The following is a 10,409-nucleotide window of genomic DNA, read 5'->3' as shown; positions in this document are numbered from 1 at the left end:
CTGCCCGACCCCTGACTGGAACGGCCGTTTTCCCATGCCGGGCGGCGGGGTGGTGGCCCGCCGGCCCCTCAGCTCGGTGCACGCCTCCGCCCGCCGGCACCGCCGTGAGGGCGCCGAGAGACAGGGGGAGGAGGGGGGCCGCCGGTCTGTCAAACCCTTCCCCCCCGCATCCTGCCGCCGCTTCAGCCCCTCCTGCTCTTTCCTCTCCCAGGTCACGCGCGCGCCCCCGCGCGCAACCCCTGCGACCGTTGAGCGGCGGCGCGTAAAAGGGAGGGGCGGGAGAGAGGGAGAACAGCAACGACCGCGCGCTCCCGCCTCGCGCACATACCTTCTGCCTCCTTCCTTATGCCGGAGTCCTTCCCTCCGCGCATGCGCCCTGGCGTCTCTGTTCCCCACCGCCCCCCCCCCCCCCCACCCCGACTGTTCAAACAGGAAGGCGGACATGTTGGCTTCTCTCGCAGGTTCCCTCACAGCCGCCGCGGCCGGACCGTGCGCTCTCCATTCCCTATAAGCCACCTCCTTCCCTCCTCCCTCTCACGCTTCAACCTCGGGTCGATCCGGGTTGCCGTTCCGTACGTGAGGCGGAAGAGCGGGGTGTGTGTGTTGAGGGGGGGGGGGGGGGGGAGTGAAGCCGGCGTTGGCAGAGGCGGGAGGCAGCGAGGAGGAGGAGGAGGAGGAGGAGGAGGAGAAGAGAGGAAGAAAGATGCTGTTGCCGTCGCTCCGCCGTTGAAGCCACCCGTCCCCTGCCGGCGGGGGGCACTCGCAGCAGGGGCCGGGGCGGCCTGTGTTCGCAGCTGGCAGCCCCGCGCTGCCCGCTCTCCCGGAGCAGGCAGGGCACCTCCGAGGAGAGGGGCCGTCTCTGCCCCTGGCCCGCCCCGGGCTCCCTCATTCTGTGCCCATGGAAGGACCAACCCCGCGGCGCTGAGGCACGCCGCCGAGAGGATTTTCCTACAGGGTTTTTCTTCTTACTATTATTATTATTTTTGCCTTTTTGGTGTGCAGGCAGGCTTCTGCATTTTTTATTGTTTGTTTTTCTGTTGTTGTTGCTTTTTCTTCTGGTTTTCCGGAAAGAAAGCTGCACTTCGGAACCTGGCACCGACCCGTCGCCGCTCCTGCAGGGTGAGGAGGAGGAGGAACCGCTACGCTGGCTCCCAGGACGGCTTCCCCGGCTGGGAAAATGCGGTTGTTGAGACGCCGGGGCCCGAGTAGAGGAGGGAGGGAGAGGAAACCTGCTGCTGCGGAGCTCTGAGCAGCCCAGGAAAGTGCGTGCGTGCGTGGAGGAGGGGGGAGAAGCAGCCTCCTGCCCCCCCCCCCCCAAACCCCCCCAGCCGCGGACTCCAAGGCACGCTCCTTCGGATTTCTCTCCCCTTGGCGGGGCAGCGTGGGGGACTTGCCTCAGAGACTTCTGTGATTGAAGGGATTTTGCAGGAAGCGCTCCTCAGCCTGGTATAGGCTGTGTGGTTTCTCTTTTGTGCTCGCTTGTTCCTGGTTTTATTTTTTTTTTACTTTTTCGATATTTTTTAACCTTCCTTTGCTCTGGAATAAGGGAAACTTTTTATCTCTGGAAACATGTCGACGGGAGAAAGTTTTGAATCTCGGTTTGAAAAAATCGACGTTACTTTAAAGGACCCCAAATCCGAAGTGAACGTGGACTGTTTGCTGGTGAGTAGGGAGCGCCGATGGGCCCTCGGTCCCCTCTCCCCGAATTTCTTACCCTGTGGGACCGAATCTCGCACTCCCGGCTGAGTCACCACCCTGCTTAACTCCGCGCCGGTGTTTTGTTTACCCGGCGTAGAGCTTAGGAGGGTGCGGGAATGCCTCCGTGCGGGGAGGGCGGCTTTCGTGCCGAGGAGGCGCCCGCCCCGCCCTGCCTTGGGCTTGTCACCTCTGACGCTTCACGCACCTCTCTGTCCTTCACCGGCTGTCATCGGGGGCAGCGGACGCTTTGTACAGAGGCGCGATTCCTGAGTGCCGCTCCTGTGTGTGAGCAGGAGACTGTAAATGGCTTCAATACACCGATTCCCTCTTCAGCAGCTTTTTCTTTCTTTTTTTTTTTCTTTAAATTTTAAGACTGAGGTCCTCTGACCTTGTGGTTAAACACTGCAGCACTGACTTCAGCCTGTTCAGCATAGACGTTTTGCACATGCTAACTAATGACGTGCAAAACACAGCTCTACAATTGATACGCCCTTACAGGTGGGGAAGTAGTCATGGCAGGAGTTTAAATGCATTTTAAACTAGTTGGTGTGCTAGGTCTGGAATTAGAGGGCTGTGTGCTTGTTGTTTCCCTACTTGATCATCGCTAATGGTTCAATGGATCTCACCAGTGCTATCAGTCTTACTATTGCGTGATAAGAAAACCACGACACTTCCTGACATAAAACCAACAGCATTTGGTAGTTGCTTGACAAAAGTGGGTGGTATTTTAGTTCTGAGTATAGAAAGTACCTCAACAAAGTGTATGCCACGTCCAGACAATTTGTTTGGGATGTAGCTGGGTACTTGGATATGCCTAGAGATGCCCTTAAATAGTAGCAAGTTGTAATTTGTGCTTTTATGCTGAAGAATTTCTACTCTTTGTAGCAAGTGATAAGTTTTTTTTGTGTCTTTTTTTTCTGGCTCTCTGTTCTCAGAGAGGAGAAAAAGTTAATTGAATTTGTTCCTAGTATGAACTCTGACATTTGGGGTTGGGGGGAGGGGCGGTGTGGGGGCGGAGATAGTTCTTAATACTCATTCTTCATCTTCTGCTGCATGGCTCTTGACAGAAGGCTCACTTGAGCATGGCAGTGGAGAGGTGAAAATAATATAATGAAAGAATCTGTACAAGTTCATGATATTGTGTACTCTGTTTATTGTGTATTCCTGATTTGTGAACTTCTGGACGTGGTCCTGAGCCCCCTGCTGTAGGTGTACCTGCTCAAGCAGGGGGGTTGGACAAAATGATTTCCAGAGGTCCCTTCCAAACCCTACCATTCTGTGATTCTGTTGTCAAGTCAAACCTACGTCCCTGGATAAAAGCAGAGCCTTGTGGATGTTTCTGCCACAAGGGAAGGCAGCACTGCATCTTCCAGTTAACTTCCATCTTTTGATCTAGCTTACATATCTGTCATCTTAGAACCACAGCTAATGAGAAGGGTTCTGATGCTTAGGATATACTGCGTCAGTTTTCATATCGCAAGACTGCTGTCAAATCTGACGTGTTGACACCCAGCTTCTATTGATAGTTGTCAAGAATATAGATCCAATTAAGAGTCCAGAGTTTTACATTAACCGTGACTCAGTTTGCTAGTGTGTGCTTAAATGGTGGCCATACCATGGGGACCTTCCAGTAATAGTAAGGAGGTTGCGGGTATCAAACATGCAGCTGATAGTATCTTTAACTGTATTCCTTTGCCTTTTATTCAGTTTAAGGATTTTTACCATTTCAGTTAATTGTGATTTGGAGCTAAACCGTAGTCAATTTGGGAATGAACTTGTTGGGATGCTTCTTGTCATGCTTGTCTAAAGTTTTAGAACATGTGTTTGCATCTTTGATCTTAAGAATGTCCTTTGAAGTGACAATGTTTTTAGAAATTTTTGCAGATTTTTGGTCATACCTTTGTGTATTCTTTTAAAGGCAGGTTCTTACGGTATAGTCATCAGAATTATGTTGTGCCTTTTTTTTTTTTTTCCGCTTAAGCTAGCCCTAGTTACAGATGCTGTTCTTTTAAACTAATACCAATTAAAAAAGAAAGTGTTTCTTCTGAAGAAATCAACTGGTAGGTTAACTTCAGATGTGTTTGGTCACTGTATCAATCTTTCTGCTGGCTGGATTTTTACTTTGTTTCATCTCTCTCAACCTAAGTTGGTTCTTGGACTCTTTTGTATAGAATTTGAGTATCCTAATGCTTTCTAAAGAGTTTAAATGTTTTACACCAGTTCTTAGTGTGATGATTCACACTGAGCATCACTTTTGGCCCAAGGTACTAGTGATATATCAAATCCATTGTAATCTATGTGGATATGTTTTTAAGGAAGAAATTCTTCGGTGTAGTTGATCTGCACTTAAAATATCTTCCAAGATGAACACCCCACTCCCTTACTCTTAGTCCCTGGTTAAAGAGGGAAACTTGACAACCTCTAGGCCTGGTACAGTTAAAAGGAAAATAAAACAGTTTTTGTGGTTAGACTCCATACCAAAATAACCCAAAACTTTTTTGTAAAACCTTTTAAATATAAAACCTTTTTTCCCTTTGATTAAAGTTGTGAATTGATGTTATTTATAATTTTCAGTTTTCCTCAGCAAAGGTGTTAGCTAAGTGTGTATCTGAGTGGTAATATATGAATAACTGATGCACAGACTTTAAATTCAGCATGTGATGTTCTGTACCTGTAGGCTTAAAATGTTGGGAGTTCCTTTAGTTTCCAGAAACACATTTGTTTTTTGGCTGTGCGAAGAGAAGTTTCAGCAATATCCTTAGCTTCTCTTATTATGTTTTTATTTTCTTTAGCTTTAATTCATTTTGCTTCTATTCTTACTCTTCTTCCCCTTCAGTTTGTAGCCTCTGTAGACTGAAAGGCAGGTATGGAATAACCTTTAAATCATTTGGGGTTTTGTAAATGCCATAAGCTGGATTCTGTATGCTAGAAAGATTCTGAATTTATATGTGAAGTAGTATGAGAACACTCAGAAAAAGAAGATGGGGGGGAGGGATGATAGAGAGGAAGGCATGTTACTGTTTCAGGAAGGTGTGGGAGAAGAGTGCTGACAAAAGAGCGGACGGAAAAGACACACTGAGGACTATATAACTTCAGTTTACTTGCTGCAGGAAGGAAATTCATAAACTGAGGTGCAGGAGAGAGATGTTTATTTTTCCCGTTTTCTTTTATGCAACTGTGATAAAAACAGAGTAAGAAAACTGACGAAGTTGCAAGTGTCTGTAACTAAATTTGTTGTTTGTTTGGGGATTCCATGCACTTGATTTAGTACTAGGCTGGGAAATCATAGGTAGGCCGTCTTTTCTGATGAGCCATGAGAGTGCCAAAGCCTAAAATCTGTGCAAAGCTGTGCCACAGCATATTGTGCTTTTTCTCAAAATACCAAGTACTAGGAGTCCTACAGTCCTGAAAAGACCTAGCAAGACCGTGAAGGCTGTGGTAGATGGGTAGTCACACTCTAGGGTGTGCAGAGATCAGATACTGGTGAATATCATAGGTGTGCTAAGTAGAGCCAAAGGCGATGTAAGTAACTAGCTATTAACGTGAGCTTAGTGTCTAATTAATGAAATTAAGCAGTGGAAAGAAGCAGTCAATGAGCATACTTCTACAACAATTTTGGAATAAAAACAGGCTTCTTATTCCTCTGTGTTTCTTACTCAATCCTTGGGGTTCATGACCCTCCATTTTTTTTGAAGAGTGGGAAGGGGGGGTGTAATGAGTGAATGGATGGGGGACATCCTGACCTGAAGCTGCCTATGCTTTTGATTCAAAAATAACTAGTAAATTTTCTTGAAAATGGTTTTTGGAGCTCTCTCTCCTCTGACACTAGCTTACAATGAGTCTTGTCATGTTTTATGTAGACACTTGAGTAACTCAATTATCCAGGTACTTAGTCAATTACTTCAGTAGTTGCTTTTTAAAACTTCAGACTTTTGATCGTCTTAATCTTCAAAGATGTCATATGTTTCACTTGTTCAGCAGTTTGGCTTCAAATTAACTGACAACAGTAAACACTGCATATGACAGACTTGTTTTATCTAGTCTCAAGAGGTTTCCATTTGTTTTGTTGCACCAAAAATACACAGGTATAGAGTGTGATTCACCTGTTTTTTCCTAGGTCTATTTCATATTCGGCTATATGAATTATTGCCACTAGACATTTTTTTTCCCCTTCTGCTTTACTTGTTAGAAAGCACTTCTGAAGACCTTGTGGTTAGGGATTTGGTAAATAAAAATAATAAAACCAATATAACTCAAAGTACCTTTACTTCAGAAGTTCTTACCTATTAAAATTGCTGTCAAAACTCACCTTCACTGAAGCCACATTAACTATGCTTTTGAAATCTGAGTGCTAAAATGCTAGCCCTCAGTATCTGAGAAGCTTACTCATTTGCTAATGAAGCTCATGCATAGAAAAGCAGAATTTGAACACTTGGAGATTGCCAGCTTCAGAATGCTGGAAGTTGTCTGGAGGGAGTTCAAAGTTCATCTCCTTGGATATGTTTCTACCATTCTTTAGATCCAAGTGCAAGGTCTGGTGCTTGGGTTGGGGCAATCCCCATTATCAGTACGGCCTGGGTGTTGAATGGATTGAGAGCAGCCCTGTGGAGGAGGACTTGGGGGTATTCTGAGAGAATATCTGAATCTTTCTCTTCTGACAGAGAGTTTTTACCAGGGCCTGTAGAGACAGGACAAGGGGCAATGGATTTAAATTGAAAGAGAATAGGTTTAGGTTGGATGTAAGGAGGAAGCTTTCCTTACTATGATGGTGGTGAGGCACTGGAACAGGTTGCCCAGAGAGGTGGTGGATGCCCCATCCCTGGAAGTGTTCCGGGCCAGGTTGGCTCGGGCTTTTAGCAACATGATCTAGTGAAAGATGTCCCTGTTCATGGCAGGGGGGTTGGAACTAGATGATCTTTAGAGGTCCCTTTCAACCCAAATGATTCTGTAGTTAGATCTAAAATAAGACTTCTGTCTGACCTAGAAATATAATTCTGTGTCTTCAAGTTACAGTATCCAAGCTTTATATGCAAAACTGATTATAATTGCATGTGAATATTACCTGCTCATCACTAAGAATTATGAAAGATACAGGTTGATGTGAAATTAACAATAAAATATGTAACTTGCTATGTTAATCAAAGGTAAAATGCAATTCTAAGTTAGTTTTGGAAATGTACCAACTTGGCAGACTCTCAGGTTACACCTCTTAGAAGACATTTTTAATATTATGTAAGCCTATTGCAAGTTAATAGTAGAGATGGTGGGACTGTCAAATGTTAGCATTTGATTCACAGTGTATGGTAGGTTTTATACAGGAATAAGAGTTAACTTAGCCAGTTCTTCTGCTCATAAAACTAGAGGCTGTAGGAACATAATTATTCTTCTCCTATAAAAAGTTTTAATAAAGAATGGTAATAGAAAGTTGATGCTAAGACACACTTCAACAAGAGGAATAAAAAAACCCAACCAAAATGGTGTAGTAGATTATAAATGCTCTTACCAAGTAAAAATATTTGTAAACAACATTGTTTTCCCTGGCAACTGCAGAGTGTTTTAGTTTTTTGATGGTGGTGGGAAGGAAGAGGGAAACACCTGGAATTTGTTTGTTGGACAAATTGAAAATCAACCTGTTGGTCTGTAAATCTTTGACTTTAAGGGCACTGATAGCTTCAGGAGCCACTCACTGAAAGCTTAATAAATATTTAGAAGCACTATGAGCAGACAATATTGGTAGTCTCACAGTTGCTGTTAGCAGAATTCCATAAGGCATACTTTAGTGCTACATGAAAATAAAAAGCTTTTTTAGGTCTCTTACTAAGGAATACTGTTTGTCTTGATACAGGATGTTTATCTTGAATTTGAGAGGTCCCAAAACATGTAATTAAAAACTTCTGGGTTTTTTATGGATGTTGCTTGATGCTATTTATCGACACTCCTTTGTCATCAAGAAGTTGCAGTTCCAAAAGGAGAAACTGAAAAACTGAATTTCCTTCTTTGACAACACAATTAGAGAATGAGTGAAAGCTATTCCGTCTTTGCCTTGATTTGTCCAGTCATTCAAGCATCAGTAAAGCCAGAAGGATGATGAGACAATATAGGTAAAACTGTAAGCACTATGCAGACAACACCCAGTTATAGCTCATTTAAAACAAATGCAAATAATACCATCTTTTACCTTTCTTGGTAGTCTGCTGAGACAAACACCTGGATTAACAGTGGTTGAACAGGAGCTGAAACTTGATCTTTGTGAAGAAAAGTGGTTTGGAGCTCTTGTTGTCCATAGTGTTTTGCTCTGCTGAGACAATTGGATCTCCTGTAGTGTAATCTCTAGTCAGGTTTCTCCTTGGGTCTTTCAGTGTTGATGGATATTCAGACAATATCAGCAAAGTATAACATGCTGTGGTGCCTCTCTAGTTACAGTGGACTGCAGACTATGTAGACAAGCAGCAGTTGCTCAGTCCAGATAGCTACCCATGCTGCTAGGGTAGAACCAGTACAGGATCAGTACCAGCTTCTAACTGGACCACAGGTCAAAGTCTATTCTGATACTCAAAATCTTGTAAAGAATTGGCTTTAACTAACTGAACAACTGCCCCTCCCTGTCAATATTTATACAATGCAAACTCATGGGGAGAGTAAGATCTCCTATTAATAGGTCCTAATTTAAATCCAACTGCTGATTTCTTTATTTCAGCTTTCCCTTTTGAATTTCTTATATGCATTTGTTTTTCTGTTTCTTTTGCAAACTAAAGCTTTATTTTGGACTGTAGGTCGGAACTACCTAAACGTGTTTCTAGCTTCTGTGTGTCTGGGCTACAGAACTTATAATTGATCTGGAAGCATAAGTGGAGTATGAACTTGTGTTTTCCTACAGATCTGTGACTAAGAAATCCTTGAATTCTAATAGTTGTGCAAATATTGGGTACTTGTATCTTCATCTTTCTTCTCTTAAAAGTGGCGTAGTATTGACATAGTGCTGATTCTTCCTGATAAAGTCTGTTAGTGTTAGATATCCACATATAAAATGCATTAATGTAAGATGACTGTTTTCTCATGTGGTCACTGACTGCAATGAAAATGTTGTTTCTATGGAGGCTGGGCTTCTTTTTTAGCAGATAAATAACGACCAAAAAAATGCCCTGACTACACAAAATTAAGTATGTCATCTGGAATGCACTTTCCAAAGAAGAGGAGGCCAGAAGCTTCTCCTGACATCTGGAGATTTTGGCTAGGAAATTTTTCCCTGTTTTGTGGTTGGGGAAGTTATATTTTTCAGAAGATGGTTAGTAGGACTTGTATTATAGCTGTAGCAGTTATTTCAAATGGGAAAATGTGAAGGAAGAGTGTTCAGGGCATTCATCTCAAAACTGGCCACTGATAGACGATGCTTACTATTCCAAGAAAATTGAGATCTTGAGATAAAAACAGGCTATTCATTTTGTGTCCATGTTTTGGTTAAAAGCTTCTAAAGAAGATTCAAAAATTTGTTTCTTTTCTCTAAATAGGTTATTTGGAAGATGATTTGGAAGTCTGCCTCTTCAATATTTAATACTTAATACCATGCGCACAGTGAAAGTAGTATTTTGTTGAGTGCAAGCGATCACTATTTCACAGAATGATTGAGGCTGGAAGGGACTCTGGACATCATCTTGTCTAACCTCCCTGCTCTGGTAGGGCCACTTAGAGTAGGTTGCCCAGATGGTGTTTGAAAATCTCAAAGGAGGTAGACCCCACAACCTCTCTGGGCAACCTGTGATCTTCCAGTTCTCAGCAGTACATTTAACTGGTTGGTGCTTCATAGCAGAGAATAAAATTCACTGAAACTAAACAAAGTAATCAGAACTCATTTTGCATTTATTTGCAGAATTCTTTAAGTGTTTTGGCCTTATTAACTTGGCTGGTAGTAAACACCTTCGTAGCCCAAATAATTTTCTTCTAAAGGCATCTGCCACAGAAGACCAAAAGGAGTTTCTGCATGGAGGCAATTGGAGATTTGGAGCTTTTAAGCATAAGGGTTTGTATCTGAGGGGAAAGTTGCTGTGAATTGGTAAATTCATTAAATTTAATTTGTGACTGCAGTTGAAACAGACTAGACACAGAATTTTTCCGTTGGAGGAATAAAGAAAGTGTTAATGGCTTGCTCTGATGTCCAGTTTATGCTTCAGGAGTGCCACTTCAGTTTTTCATGATTCTGAACCTTGGTAGCATTGTTTTCTATATCTGTGTGTGTATATCATTCTCCTCCTGACCAGCAGCGAGGGAGGCTGGTGGGACTTTCTTATTGGCATGGAACATGGAAGACTTTTTGATACTGCTGGGCAGGAACCTGTCCCTGGGAGATAAGTGAAGAGGGAGGAGAGACTGCCTGTGGCAGAAGCTGAAGTGCAAGGTGTTGGTACAGCAAGTACCACCTTCCTGGAGTGTAGATGAGAGAGTCCAGCATGTTAATTCCACCACTGAGAACTAGGGGCACCTTTGGCTACAGGTGTTGAGGTACTTAGTAGGGGGGAAGCCTCTCCAGCCAGGAGATGATAGTGCAGGAGCGGATGGGGAAGACTCTTCAGGGAGGAGCAAGACTGAAAGTATGTCAATGAATCTGTGCTGGCTATACTTTACTGTCCCATGCCTTTCCACAGGTGCCAGGTTGCACAGAATACCAGGCATGACATGAAGCTGTAATTGAAAATAGGTGTAATACTGATGCCTCG

The 10,409-nt window shown here is 43.6% G+C and overlaps 1 protein-coding gene across 2 annotated transcripts in view; it reads left to right on the top strand.

Annotated features, from left to right (window-relative positions):
• Nucleotides 1-410: 410 nt before the first annotated feature.
• ROCK1 (Rho associated coiled-coil containing protein kinase 1) overlaps nucleotides 411-10,409 on the top strand; it is a 90,604-nt gene continuing 80,605 nt past the window's right edge. Inside the window, exons 1-2 of one of the 2 annotated variants that reach the window (XM_075084790.1) lie at nucleotides 411-572; nucleotides 1,072-1,662. In XM_075084790.1, coding sequence (XP_074940891.1) covers nucleotides 1,570-1,662 — 93 coding nt within the window. In that variant the 5' untranslated portion in view covers nucleotides 411-572; nucleotides 1,072-1,569. Of the gene's footprint in view, nucleotides 573-784; nucleotides 1,663-10,409 lie in introns of those variants that run through there. The other variant, XM_075084791.1, reaches the window with a different exon arrangement.

Source organism: Phalacrocorax aristotelis, chromosome 2 (assembly GCF_949628215.1).
Source record: "Phalacrocorax aristotelis chromosome 2, bGulAri2.1, whole genome shotgun sequence".
Classification (NCBI taxonomy): Eukaryota; Metazoa; Chordata; class Aves; order Suliformes; family Phalacrocoracidae; genus Phalacrocorax; species Phalacrocorax aristotelis.
This window is presented reverse-complemented; position numbering and strand designations above follow the sequence as displayed.